This window comes from Arachis ipaensis, chromosome B6 (assembly GCF_059453495.1).
Source record: "Arachis ipaensis isolate K30076 ecotype BB chromosome B6, ASM5945349v1, whole genome shotgun sequence".
Taxonomy (NCBI): Eukaryota; Viridiplantae; Streptophyta; class Magnoliopsida; order Fabales; family Fabaceae; genus Arachis; species Arachis ipaensis.
The window spans coordinates 108001619-108016738 of NC_142441.1; the positions used below are offsets into that span (position 1 = coordinate 108001619).

The 15120-nt window shown below is 37.2% G+C and overlaps 2 protein-coding genes across 2 annotated transcripts; both read left to right on the forward strand.

The window, feature by feature from the left end:
• Window positions 1-7046: 7046 nt before the first annotated feature.
• Window positions 7047-7610, forward strand: LOC148562239 (uncharacterized). Its single transcript, XM_088490840.1, has one exon. The coding sequence runs from the start codon at window positions 7047-7049 to the stop codon at window positions 7608-7610; it is 564 nt and encodes a 187-aa protein (XP_088346966.1).
• Window positions 7611-7655: 45 nt separating this feature from the next.
• LOC107647056 (uncharacterized) lies at window positions 7656-8090 on the forward strand. The gene has a single exon (XM_016351183.1). The coding sequence runs from the start codon at window positions 7656-7658 to the stop codon at window positions 8088-8090; it is 435 nt and encodes a 144-aa protein (XP_016206669.1).
• The last annotated feature ends 7030 nt before the right edge of the window (window positions 8091-15120 follow it).

Here is a 15120-nt window from a genome sequence, read left to right on the forward strand (position 1 = left end):
ACTCACGTAAGGTTTATTACTTGGACGACCCAGTGCACTTGCTGGTTAGTTGTATCGAAGTTGTGACAAATTATGAATTGAGATTAGAGCACCAAGTTTTTGGAGCCATTACTAGAGATCACAATTTCGTGCACCAGTGTGTTAAGTGATTTCAAAGATTACAGGGCAGGAATGGCTCAGAGGATGGAAAGGAAGCATGCAAAAGTAGAAGGAATACAAGAAGTTGGAGAAATTGCTAAGCTGTCCAGTCTGACCTCTTCGCACTCAAACGGCAATAACTTTAGCTACAGATCTCCAAATGATGCGGTTCTAGTTGCGTTGGAAAGCTAACGTCCGTGGCTTCCATTTGATATATAATATGTCATAGTTTCCCTGATGCTAGGCGACGCGGTCGCGTGATTTACGTGGATGCATCACAGTGACGAAAAACCAGCATGGCAGATTTCGCAACCAGCGATTTCTGGGCTATTTTTGACCCAGTTTTCGGCTCAGAAAGCACAGATTAGAGGCTATAAAGTGGAGGAATACATCCATTCATAAAGACAAGTATTCACATTCACAATTTTAGGAGTAGATGTAGTTTTTAGAGAGAGAGGTTCTCTCCTCTCTCTTAGGATTAGGATTTAGGATTTCTCTTAGTTTTAGGAGTGACTCTCAATCCCAGGTTCAAAGTTCTTCTACTTTTATTTATTCTATTATTTTATTTTAGTTTGTTAATGTTGGTTTATGAACTCCATGTTAGAATTGATTTCTTTATTTAATATAATTTGAGGTATTTCAGACTTATGATTGCTCTCTTTAATTTATTAATGTTCTTTGTTTATCCAAATTATTTTCATTCAAGTAGATTTTTTTCCCTTTTGGCTTTGGTTGAGTCATTGGAGACACTTGAGTTATCAAACTCATTGTTGATTGAAAATTGGATTTCTTCATTTCATTAATTCAAGTTCCAATAACTCTAGCATTTCCCAAGGAAAGACTAGGACTTGAGGATTCAAAATTAATTCATCCACTTAACTTACCTTCATAGTTAGAGGTTAACAAAGTGGGAGAAAAATCCAATTCTCATTACAATTGATAAGGATAACCAGGATAGGACTTCCAGTTTTCATACCTTGCCACGAGTCTAATTTATAGTTATTTATTTATTTTATTCTTCTTATCATTCAACATACTGCTTTCTTACTTTCAAAACCCCCAATTTACAAAACTCATAACCAATAATAAGAACATACCTCCCTGCAATTTCTTGAGAAGACGACCCGAGGTTTAAATACTCAGTTATCAATTTTAAAGGGGTTTGTTACTTGTGACAACCAAAACTTTTGCAAGAAAGGTTGATTGCTTGGTTTAGTAACTATACTTGCAACGAGAGTTTACTATAACCTCTAAACCATCAATCTTCAGTTCTTCAAGCTTCCGGTCAGAAAGTCAGTCTCAGCAAGTCTTGAGTGTTCTTCTCTAAGAATGTCAACCATAATATTAGAGCAGAGCTCAGCAGAGACCTTGTTATTCCCTAACCAACAACCTAGGAAAGTAACTCGGAGTACCCCTTATTCATGAAAAGTGCGAAAAGCAACACTTTTAGCCGATCATTGACAAGATACACGCCAAGCTGTCCAGTTGGAGTATGATGACCTTCTCATTAGTAGGAAGGATCACTCTTGTTCAATCCGTCCTCTCAATGATACAAAGTTATACTATGCAGACTATGAAGATGCCTAAGGAAGTTTGTAATCAAATTGACAAGATTTCTAGAGATTTTTTTGGAGGTCAGACGCAGGAGATAAAAAGATCCATCTTATCAATTGGGATTCTATTTGCAAGCCTAAAGAGTTGGGAGACCTAGGTTTGCATAAGGCTCAAGAAACAAACAACCTTTATCTCATGAAATTAGCGTGGGGTTTAGTCTATAATGACCAAGCACTTTGGGTAAAGGTTATGAATATTAAGTATGGCTGTGGTGATAGCCCTATCCCCAAGGTGGCTAAGAGATTAAACTACTCGAATGCATGGAGAGGGATTGTTAAAGTTTGGGACCACTTTCAACACAATCTTGTTTGACGAATTGGCGACAGTAAAAGCATTAAGATCTGGAAAAGTCACTGGATCCCTGGTATTGAAAATCTTAGTGAGTTATCGTTCAGTCAAATTAGCGATGATAGGGATAACAAAACCCTGGAGGCCTATGCTACGGATGATGGTTGCTGGGATTTGGAAAAATTATCTCAAGCCCTCCCAAATAAGGTTGTTGACATGATACGTACTTTGAAATCTCCAAACCACTCCCTAAGTCGAGACTCTATCAGTTGGCTACCGGAACCACATGGAAGCTTTTATATTAATTCAGCTTATAAGGCTTATTATGTGGAAGACACAAATCCTGATCAGATTAGATTATGCTGGAAAGTCAAAGTGCCTCAAAGACTAAAGACTTTTTATTGGTTATTAAGTCACAACGATCTATTAACTAATGCCAAGAGAAGGAACCGAGGACTTACTGATAATGGGTGCTACCACAGATGCCCAGATCAAGATGAGAGTCTGCTCCATATTCTGAGGGACTGTCCTTTTTCCCGAAGTATTTGGATTAGCATCTCAAACAGAGATCTACACGACTCGTTTTTTAGCCATTTTGGATAATCTGAATAAGGTCGCTCGCACTAACAGTGGGACTTCATGACCCACCTTCTTCCACACCACATGTAATGTCATATGGAGAAAGAGAAACGATTTAATTTTTCAACAGAAAAACATCCCATTCCAGCAAGTCATTCCTGAAATGAAAGGAGTAGCTAGAAATTATGATGAAGTTCTAGAACTTACTGAGATAAGTAGAATGACTCTGAGAATAACGACGTTAGTTTTGGTTGGGTGGAAACCTCTAGAAAATGGTTGGAGTAAAATTAATATTTATGGATCAGTCCCCCAAGCTTCTGGTTCAAGGGGCTTGCGGTGGAATTATCAGGGATTCTAATGGTCTGGTGTTAACTGGTTTCATGATGAACATTGGCAAGGTAACCATTACAGAAGCAGAATTATGGGCAATTTATTTGGGCCTTAAGATTGCAATTAATATGGGATTTAATAACATTAAGGTAGAATCTGACTCTATCTATGCGGTTAGGTTAATTCAGAGTAGTTCAACATCCCTCCATGGAAGCACGACCCTCATCCGTGCCATCAAAGAGCTTCAAGCCAAGCCAGGAGAGTTCAAAATTGATCATATTTTGAGAGAGGCCAATTTTAGTGCAGACGAGCTTGCTAAACACGCCCATAGCCTACTGGTGGGTCTTCATCAATTCGTTGCTCCATCTCCTTTCATTGCTCATACGCTGGATGCAGATAGAAGGAGCATTGAGTTTGCTAGAGTGATGAGTTAGGTTTTTTTTGTTCTTCTTGGGCCTTATGCCCTCCTTTCCCCATCAAAAATTTTTTTTTTATCTCACTTACGTAATATTTATTTCATGTTTTTTAAAGTGGAATAGTAATTTATTCTAATTTTTTAACACAAATATTTTCAAATTTTATTATAAGTAGATTTAAAAAAATGTCAAATACTTAAATTAATTTATTTAATTGACAAATTTACTCATAACATCCATAAGTTCATACATATAACATCCATAATTTTATATTAATAACATCCATAATGCATACCCATAACATTCATAATTTCATAACATGTTGTCCATAATTAATAAATTTTTACAATTAATATTATCAAATTTTAAATTATGTGTCTTATTGTGTTTTTTAAATTATTATCTCATATATGTACTAATAAGCCATAATTTTAATTAGGGTTAAGTATTGTTTTCGTCCCTAAGGTCTCGGGTGAAAATTAAATTCGTCCCGACCTTTTTTTGTTATTAAAATCATCCTCAATGTTACAAAACGTTATAAAATCATCCTTTTGTCCATAATTAACATTTTTTGGACAATTTTGCCCTTAAACAAAAAAAAATTCTCCCCATCCTCACCACTAATCTCCTGCATCATCAGTCATCACCGCTACCACACCACTCTTTAATCTGAACCCATTACAACTCCACCCCTTCATCCAAACAACACCAACAATGGTAACAGCAACTCAAATACCCTTCATCATCATCTTTCTCCTTTAACCTCCTCACTCTACTGTTTAACATTCTTTTGTCACATGGAATTAGACCATCAATAGCAGCACCAGCAGCCGGCAGCGCCCACGGGTGTGGAGAATATTCCGGCGACGTTGAGCCACAGCGGTAGGTTCATCCAATACAGCATATTTGGGAACATATTCGAAGTCACCGCCAAATACATACCCATTGAGCATTGAGTTCCAAAGTACTAAATCTCTAAGAGGCAATTCCTCAAACACCTCATGTGCATCCATCACCAACCCAAATTTCATATAAGTATTAACCAGAGCACTCCCCACAAGCACATCCAACTCGAATCCAAACTTAAAATAAAAATCCATGAATCTTCTTAACCTCCAAATCCTCCACACAGGCTCTGATCACACACGAGAATGTGTACTTATCTGAAGTGACACCCAGATGGCGCATTCGCTTGTAAACCAAGAAGCTATCCAGGGAAAGCCCATTCCCAACAAATCCAGCAATGACAGCATTGTAGGCGAAGACATTCTTATCAAGATCGGTGGAGTAGTTGAAGACCTTGAAGGCATTTCTCATAATGGTGCACTTCGAGTACTTTTTTTGTTGTTTTTCTGTTCGTTTTAGGTGGGATAGGTGGGGGTGGGGTGGTTTATTTTATTTTTAATATTTTTTATTTTTGTTTAAGGGTAAAATTGTCCAAAAATATTATTTCTTAACAAAAGGATGATTTTTTAACGTTTTGTAACGTTGAGGATGATTTTAATAACAAAAAAAGGTTGGGGACGAATTTGATTTTCACCCCAAATCTTAGGGACGAAAACAGTACTTAATCCTTTTAATTATTTTAATATTTTTTATTTAATATTCATATGTATGCTTATTTATTAATTTTAATATAATGAGTTAATAATTACTTTTAAAAATTTATTTCTCAATTTTTGTTTATATTTTATTTTTTACTTTTTATTTTCTAATAGTCTATATGTAAAATATGAATTGTATAGTAGAAGTTGTTAAAATTTTTTAATTTAATATCCATAATTTTATATATATAACATCTATAATTTTAAATATATAATATTTATAATTAATGAATTGACATTAATTTATTATTTATTATTTTATTTTGTAGGTTAAAACTAATAATTTTAGACGTTTTTAATAGATAGAGACTAATTAAATACAAGATGTTTTTATTTTTTATGAAATGTATGGAAGTGATTTGAGATTTTTTAAAAATTAAAATATCAAAATTTAAAATTTTTATTTTAAAAAAATTATAAAATTATAAATGTAATAATAATAAAAAATATAAAAAATCAGAATAATATGACAATTCTATTGTCATTAAATTACTACTTTTAAGAGGATCTAATCTAGCCGCCATTAAGCTTTCGCGGTCAATGGCATTATTTAAGATAATATGATAATTCTATTGTCATTAAATTACTAATTTTAAAAATTAATTTTGTAAATGCTACCGATGTCTAAGCTGTTATTAATGAATTTAATATTTTTTTAACTTCTATTTATAAATTTAAATTTTACTATAGGTATCAAGTGCTTTATTAGGATTTTCTAGTGCTCTGTTAGGATTTTTAACAGAGTCTTTGCTGCCGTCAAGGCTACACTATCAACGTTAATTAAATTTTAACACAAATCTCTGACTACTAGTTTGACAAAGATAATCTACGTAATCTGCATGGATGAGGTAAGGAGGGATGAAGATCGGACCGAGGAAGACAACCGAAAAGGAGGTAGGAATATGATTCTGCTGGAAGAGGCAGACATATCAGAAGGTATTAACACTTGCTCCAATAGTCTCTATGGCAGACTCTTTGCTTCCAAAACCTTCTCAGTTGGAACCATGGAGAATGCTTTAAAGGCTATATGGGGAAATCCGGAGGGATTTAGCGTGAGTGACAAAGGAGACAATTACTTCCAATTCTTTTTTAATAAAGAGGTGGATGTCTTGCGTGTTGAACGTGGTTCTCCATGGCTATTCAAGGATTACGTGCTCCATGTCAAGAGATGGAAGGAAGATCAGAACGGTGATGAATAGATTGTTTCCAATTTTCTAGTTTGGATTCAATTTTGGGGTTTGCCAGAATTGTTTAAAACCCTCGAAGTTGGACGTAAATTGGGAGAGAGGCTGGGCACAGTGTTGGAGGTAGGTAAATTTCAGATGAGAGGCAGAGAAACTAGGATTGTAAAGGCCAAGATCAATATTGAAGCTACCAAGAAAGTGAGAGATCAGTTAATTATTGCAGGACCTAATAAAAAGGAGGTAGAGGTGGCATTGCGCTATGAGAGACTTGGAAAGTTCTGTACCTACTGCGCAAAATTGGGGCACGAGGTAAAAAACTGCCATGATCTGCTGAAGGACACAGAGAGTGATAGGGTAAAAGAGGATGACATTGGTGAATGGGTTAAAGCTAGCCAAGTGGGAATAAGAATTAACTCTGAAAGAGAAAGAACATTCAACAACTCAGCCCAGAATCAGAATAAGGCTACTCAACGTAAGAAAAAATCGGTCTTAAACTGCTTATTGGAGGAATTTACAGGGATGTCAATGCAAGAGGAAGAACAAAGTTTGAAACCACAAAATGCTGGCAACAAGGTAGCACCTGAGTCACCTCAATCAGCCAACTCTAGAACAAAATGCATGGAGGTTATCATAGCTGGTCAGTCCAATATCAAGGAGGATGAAGGACAACCTATGCAATTCACTATTGGGCAATGTCTCACAACAGAGGAAGGCAAGAAGTGGAAAAAATTAGCAAGACAAGGTACTGGAGGGTTGGATACTAAAGCTGGATCCAAAAAAAGGTTGATGACTGGTATAGTTGAAGGATCTACAAAGAAAGCAAGAACAGAGGATGAAAATGCAGTTGAACAGGGGATGGAGGGTGCCAGCCTACAAATGGCACCCAAGGCGCCATGAGAACTATAGTTTGGAATTGTCGGGGTTTGGGGAGACCCCTGGCAATTCACACCCTAAAAGGGATATGTAAATCCCACTCCCCCGAGATTGTGTTCATAAGTGAAACAAAGAACCAATTTCGACAGGTGGAAGCAAAACTCCGGGCATGCAGCTATGAAAACTGGCATATTGTTAACCCGTCAGGAATGGCAGGAGGACTTGCACTAGCTTGGAAGGACAGCATCAATGTTCAAATTATAAACAGCGGGGAATTCTTTGTAGTAGCTGAAGTTAAGGAGTTCGGAAACAATGGGGTATGGACGTTCATTGGTGTCCATTTGAGTTGTTCGGAACAAATTCGAGCCTTACAGTTTGAGGAGCTTACAACAATGAGTCAACAACTGGAAGGAAAAGTGGTAATAGCGGGAGATTTTAATGCTATAATAAGTCAAGCGAAAAAGGAGGGTGGAGGCCAAAAATCAGCAACTACTATTGCAACATTCATTAATTTTATTGATAGCAACGAATTAGTGGATATTGGAATGGTGGGACGGCCTTTCACGTGGACATATCGAAGATAAAGAGAGGATTTGGTGAAGGAGAGGCTTGAACGCTATTTAGTAGGGATGAGATGGAAGCTGAAGTTTCCAAATGCAGTGGTGCACAGGCTCACAGAATCAGGCTTGGATTATGCTCCTATCTTGATGGAAACTGAACCTCAATCCTGGCATAGTAAAAGGCGTTTTAAATACCAGGAACGTTGGTGTGGAAAAGATGATGTCAAAAGAATTGTCAGCGAAGTGTGGAAAATGGAAGTAGTAGGCTCAGCTATGTTCTCCTTGGCCCAAAAGTTGAAAGAATATAGACATAGATTTGTTCAATGGCAGATAACTCACAAAGCAAACTCTCGAAAAGAAATTGAGGACCTTCAAGCTAGCCTAGAGGAGCTGTGGGTGGCTGGAATCAATGGGGGAGAGGAGATTACCAGATTAGAAGAGAAGTTGGAGCTAGCATATATGAAAGAAGAAAGTTATTGGAGAGAAAAATCTAGAGTTAAATGATTAAAAGAAGGAGATCAGAACACAGATTCTTTCACCAGAAATGTCAATCAAGGGTGCGAAGGAACATAATTTGGAGATTAGTTGGGAGGAACAATGAGATTGTATCGAAACCGGAGGATATTGCAAAGGTAGCTGAAGACTACTTCTGCGATATTTTTACTTCTTCTTGTTCGGTTGATCCGAATCCATATTTGGAGGATTTGGAGCCTAAGGTTACAGCTTCCATGAACCGTAGGCTCCAAAGGCCGGTAACTATGGATGAGGTCAAAAGAGCTACGTTCAGTGTTCATGCTCAGAGTGCTCCTGGCGATGACGGGTTTACAGCTAAGTTTTTTCACTTTTTCTGGGATATAGTTAGAGGTGACATTTTTAAGGCAGTGCGAAGTTTCTTTCACAGTGGCAGAATTCTAAAAAGCTTCAACCATACTCAAATTTGTTTGATTCCAAAGGTGCCAGATGCCAGTGACATGACTCAGGTACGACTGATTAGTTTGTCCTCAGTTATGTATAAAATTATTTCTAAAGTTATAGTGCATCAACTACAAGGTATTATAAATAAAATCATAAGCCCAAATCAAAGTACTTTTCTCAAAGGTAGACTCATTTCAGATAATATTCTAATTGCCCACGAATGTATGCACTTTTTGAAAAATAAGAGAAGTGGAGCAGATCATGAGATGGCTATTAAACTAGATATGAGCAAGGCTTATGATAGGGTTGAATGGCACTTCTTATGGTACATCATGGAAAAGCTGGGCTTTGATGCTAAATAGATTAACTGGACTAAGGAATTGGTAATGACTGTTTCTTACTCTGTTGTTATGGAAGGGCAACCTTTTGGCTACTTTAGGCCAAATAGGGGCATCCGACAGGGTGACCCCCTATCTCCATATCTATTTCTTTTTTGTGCGAAAGGGCTTTCCTTCCTGCTACACAAGGTAGAGCAAAACAGATTAAGTCAAGGAGTTCAAGTTAATCGGAGATGCTAAACAGTTAATCACCTTTTGTTTGCTGATGATTCAATCCTTTTTTGCAAGGGCTCACCTAATACAAGCCAAAGCATTTTGGAATTGCTAGAGATCTACGAGGGCTTCAGTGGGCAAAAAGTCAATTTGAACAAGTCGGCCATCTTTTTTAGTCATAACACACCTCAGAACACAAGACTAGCAATTGCACAGACACTAAATATTGAACATATCGGAGCCCAAGACAAATACTTGGGGCTACCCTCCATAGTTCAAAAATCAAAGAAAGCAATGACGAACTAATTTTCGTTAGTAAAGAATTTCACAAAAGTAATCACGTCGTAAGTATAGTTTCTAAACCAACAAAGAATCCTTTCGTACAAAAACTTGTTTGTCACTAAAGCAAACCCAATAAAATAATAACCGAAGTATTCAAACCTCGGGTCTTCTCTCAAGGAATTGCAAGGAAGTATGATTTATTATTGGTTATGAAAAAGTATATTTTTGGGTTTTTAAAAGGTTGAATAAGGAATGTAAAATTGCAAAAAAGTAAATTGATAATTAAGTAAAGCTCTTGGCAATGTATGAAAACTGGACGTCCTATCCTAGTTATCCTTATCAATTGTGATGAGAATTGTTCCTTGCTCCCACTTAGTTAACCCTTACTAAATAAAGGAAAGTCAAGTGGACTAATCAATTTGATTCCTCAAGTCCTAGTCAACTCCTAAGGAAAGACTAGCTTTAGATGGATCCAAATCAACCAGCAAATTACAATTATCAGTCAACAAGGAGTTTGATAACTCAAGCATCTCCAATTACTCAACCAAAGCTAAGAATGTAAAAAGCTAAATTAAAATCATAAATATGAAATACTTCAAATTGCATTAAATAAAGAAATCAAATCTAACATGGAGTTCATAAACCAAATTGGAAAAATAAATAAACTAGAATGCTAAGAGAATTAAAAGTAGAAGAGAAACTGAATTAGAGGAACATTGAACCTGGAATTGAGAAGAAGTAAACCTAAAACTAAGAGAAATCCTAAAACCTAGAGAGGAGAGAGCCTCTCTCCCTAGAAACTACATCTAAAACCTAAATTTGTGAATAATGAGAAGTGTATGATTGAATGAATGATTCCGCCACTCTGAAGTCTTTAATCTGTGTTTTTTGGGCCGAAAACTGGGTCAAAAGGAGCCCAGAAATTGTCCCCAGCATTTTCTGATATGTCCAGCACGTGGCTCTATCACACGTACGCGTGGATTGAACGTTCGCCAGGTCACATGTACGCGTGATCCACGCGTGTGCGTCGCCTAACAGCATGGCAACTATGGCAAATTATATATCATTTCGAAGCCCCAGATGTTAGCTTTTCAACACAACTAAAACCGCCTTATTTGGACCTCTGTAGCTCAAGTTATGGTAAGTTAAGTACGAAGAGGTCAGGCTGGACAACTTAGCAATTCCTTCAACTTGTTGTATTCCTTCCACTTTTGCATGCTTCCTTTCCATCCTCTAAGCCATTCCTGCCCTATAAACCCTGAAATCACTTAACACACATAACAAGGCATCGAATGGTAATACGAGAGGATTAATAATTAGCAATTTAAGGCCAAAGAAGCATGTTTTCAATCATAGCACAAAGTTAGGAAGGAAAATATAAAACATGTAAATTCTATGAATAAGTGTGAAAATAGTGGATAAAATCTACTCAATTAAGCACAAGATGTACCACGAAATAGTGGTGCATCAAATATCCCCACACTTAAACATTAGCATATCCTCATGCTAAGCTTAAGAGAACTAAAAGAGTGAATTGGAATGGTAGAAAGTATGAAATACAACCTATCTATATGAATGCAACTAAATGAAAAATGCTTTTACCTACTTGGTTAAAAGTAAACAAATTCTCCAAGACAAACATAAATTGGATTCTACTAATTCAAATCACAAAATAAAGTACAAGCAAACTTGTAAGAAGATAGCTCATGAAAGCAGGGAACATAGAATCAAGCATTGAACCATCACAGGAAGTGTATATGCACTCTAATCGCTCAAGTGTCTAGGGTTAATTCACTCTAATCTTCTCTAGTCATGCTTTCTAAAACCTTGTTCTTCATCTAACCAATCAACAAAAATTTAGTATACTAATGCAAACATCATGAGGTCTTTTCAAGTTGTAATGGGGTCAAGATAAGGGTGAGGATATATGTATGGCCAAGTGAGCTATAATATGAATCTTTGACTAACCTAAGCTCTCACTTAACAAACACACATACTCTATGTAACTCTAAAATCATGCATAGCTACCCATAATTCCCACTTTTGCATCACATACTCATGTACCAAATATTTCTTTAATTTTATCACATATGCATTGATTATTAAACTTAGAATTAGGGTAATTTTGTCCCCTTATTTATTTATTTGAATATTTTTTATTGATTTTTTTTGAAAATATAAAAGTAAACATAACATATCAATGCACATGGATTTTTAATTTTTTTCTGGTCTTACATGAGTAGGTACCCAAATTCCCAATATGTTTTTCAGTAAAATTCAACACTTTTCTATCAACCCAAGCTCCCACGGTTCCCCACACTTAATTAATACACAATCTCTATCTTAAGCTAACCAAAGATCCAATTCAGGTAATTAATTATTTTTCCACTTAAGGCTAGTGATGTGGTAAAATATAGAACAAATGGGGATTAAAAGGCTCAAGGTGGCTAACAAAGGTGATTGAAAGGGTAGGCTATTTGGGATAAGTGAGGTAATAACAAATGATAGCCTCAATCATGTGCAAGCATGTAAATACACTAAACAATGGACATATAGAATAGAACAAAATATAGATTACAATTATAGAAAAGAAAACACATAAGAATAAAATATTATGGTTAAATAATGTAACCATGTAATTAAGCTCAAATCTCATAGGTTGTGTGTTCTTAGCTGTGAATTATGTTCCAAATTACAATCTTCAAACAAGTTTAACACAAAATTTTCAATTTAAATTAGTGAAATGCTATAAAAAGGTCTTGAAAAAGAAAATATTACTTCAACCAAGTAGTGGTGGAAGAACATGCACAAAATCAAACAAACATGCAATCAAATATGCAAATGCAGCAACTAATTTAATAAGAAAAATTAAATATTGGTGTTGAAATAGGAAATTACTAACCCACAGAAGTCGGTATCGACCTCCCCACACTTAAAGATTGCACCGTCCTCGGTGCATGCTAAGGTGTGTAAGTGGACGAGTGCCTCCAACTGATGCCTTTCTCTAAAGATTGTGCAGATGGACTTGTCTGTCACCCCATGTAAAAGTTTTCTGTTTCCCTTCCTCGGTGGCCATCCTGAAAGAAGAGAAAAAAGAAGAAAAGTAACCCAAAAATAAAGATAAGAAAACAAATAAAGTATGGGTGGGTTAATGCCAAATAACGAGGGTCTCAATTACATGGTAGCTACAACATGCAAGTGAAAAAACAGTAGAAGCAAATGGCATATCAATTAAATTCATGTCAATGCAAAAAGAGTACAACTATCATAAAAGATTAGCATTGACTTAAATAATATTACCCAATTGGAATAGAACAAGTCATGAAGTACCAAGATAATGCAAGAAAAGATGCAACAATTGAATAAGAAAATTTAACATCAATGGAAAAATAATAAATTTAGAAAAAAAAATAAAAATATGCACAAAATTAAAACGCAATTAATGAAGGTATGCAAATAAACTACATAAAATAAAATAAAAGGGAAGAAGGATGAGAAGTTAACTAAAGGAAGAAGAAGTAAGTAAGAAAGGAGGAAGAAAGGAGGGGAAAAGATGGAAGAAAAGGGAAGGAAATTAAAAACGGGAAGCGACGCGCGCGCGCAGGGAACGCGTGTGGGTGGTCTGAAAGCAAAAGGATGCGCACGCGTCAGGGACGTGTACGCTTGGGTCAGTTTGTGCCTCCAGCACAGTTCCAGCGTGAAGGTAGCGCAACTCTCGGGTTAGCACGCTTATTACGCCGATTTTCCTATCCACGCGTGCACGTGCTTGACGCGTACGCGTGGATTTCCCATGTGGCAGGTGACGCGCACGCGTCCTAGACGCGTACGCGTGGGTCGAAGTGTGCGTAGAGCTCACCAGCCGCACGATTCCATCATAACTTTCTGTTCGTTGGATGGAGACGCCGATTTGAAATCGACGCGCACACGTGTCCTACGCGCACGCGTGGTGTGGTTTTTTTTTATGCAGTATGCAAAATGCAGAATGCAGATGCTGGCATTATGAATGAACACTAAGAAGAATAGAATAAAATAAAATTAAGAATAAAACAAAACAAAATAAAACTAAGACTGAAAAAGAACGATCATACTATGGTGGGTTGTCTCCCACCTAGCACTATTAGTTAAAGTTCTTAAGTTGGACATTTAGTGAGCTCCCTGTCATGGTGGCTTATGCTTGAACTCATCCAGGAATTTCCACCAGTGTTTGTAATTTCAATAGCCTCCGGGGTCCCAAAATAGTTGTATAAAGCCTTCAAGCAAGTTAAAGCAAGTGGCAAGGCCCCAAGAGTGTTGATTGCTAGACTGAATTCTGCAGTCCCAAACCTTGCTTTTGCACCCGCCTTCTTGTTGATCATCATTGTTCCAACCGGGTGGCAAGAAATTTGAATTCTCACTGAAGCATCCAAACAACTTTCTAGACCCATTCAATCGAGCTCTACACCAATCCCTGCACTTCAACTTTGAATATGCAACCGTATTGAACCTTGCATGACAACTCTTACCACTAACCATCCCCCTCTTACTCTTATAGCCACAAAGAGCTCTAAGTTGCCCATCCGTCTCAAGCAAAGCATATTCAAGTAGGCTAATTAAGTTTAGAGATGAAAGATTTACCCACTTGATTGAAGGAATGTATGGTGATGGCTTTGGGGGAGAGGTCTCCAACAATTTTGGCAAGGTGATTTTCAGCTCCAATCCCTTGAGCCTTTCCTTGACAACTTCCACGTCTTTGCAAGCTTCTTCAATTTCAACCTCTTCCTCTTGGTAGCTTTCTTCCAATTCAATCTCTTCTTCATTACTTACCAAGGGCATGGGAGGTTGTGCTTCTTCTTCTTTAATCTCTATCTCTTGATCAACCTTTGCAAAGTCTTCAACCATGATATGCCTCGGAGGTTGTACACCCTCCTCAACATCAACATCAAACACCTTGGAAGGAGACTCTATGACTGGACTTTCTCATGGAGGTTCTGCATCTCTCAAGTCTTCAACCACTTCCTTTTCTTCTATAATTGCTGCTTTGTCCAGTTGTTTTAGTATAAAATTGTACTCTTCCTTGATGATTTCCTTTCCATGACAACTCTCCTCAAGGGTCTCTACTACCTTCACCTTCAGGGCCTCCTCTAACTTCTTATGAAGTATGAGATCCATTTCGTCCCTAAGACGATCCCTTCTCTCATATTCCGAGTCAGTAGCATCATTGGGATCATGTTGCTCTTGGATTGATGGATGTGGGTGCTCTTCCATGGAGGGCGGTGATGGGATGGAGAGATCATTATGTGGTTGAAAATGAGGTACACTAGAGCTTGAGGGTTGATTGTTGGAAGTATTCAATTATCCAATCTGTAAGGCGAGAGCTTGTAAAGCAGAGGTCAGATCGTTTAAGGTAGAGTTAAGTGTGTTCTCCATGGTCTTTTGTCCTTGTGCAAGAGATTGAAGTATCTCGTCATAGGAAGATGAAGGGGGCAATTGTTTTGGAATTGGGGTGGTTCTATGTATGGTTCATATGGTGGTTGGTAGGGTGGAGAAGGATTATGGTCATATAGGGGTGTTTGGTGGTAAGGGGCTTGTGAGTATAGTGGTTCAAAATTATGGTGAGGAGGTGGTTCATAAGCATATGGTGGGGCTTGTTGGTAACTACAAGGGGGTCCACCATATTCATCATCTTGGTACGCACCCTGGAATGGCTCTTGACCATAGTAATTTGGTGGAGGTTGGTTGTCACGAAGAGGTCCACCATAACTATTGTCTTAGTATGCATCATAGAATGGTTGTTGGTTATAGCCATT

Excerpts from the sequence above, each read along its gene's own strand:
- LOC107647056 (XM_016351183.1), top strand. The coding sequence starts at position 7,656 with ATGAGATGGAAGCTGAAGTTTCCAAATGCAGTGGTGCACAGGCTCACA.
- LOC148562239 (XM_088490840.1), top strand. The coding sequence starts at position 7,047 with ATGAGAACTATAGTTTGGAATTGTCGGGGTTTGGGGAGACCCCTGGCA.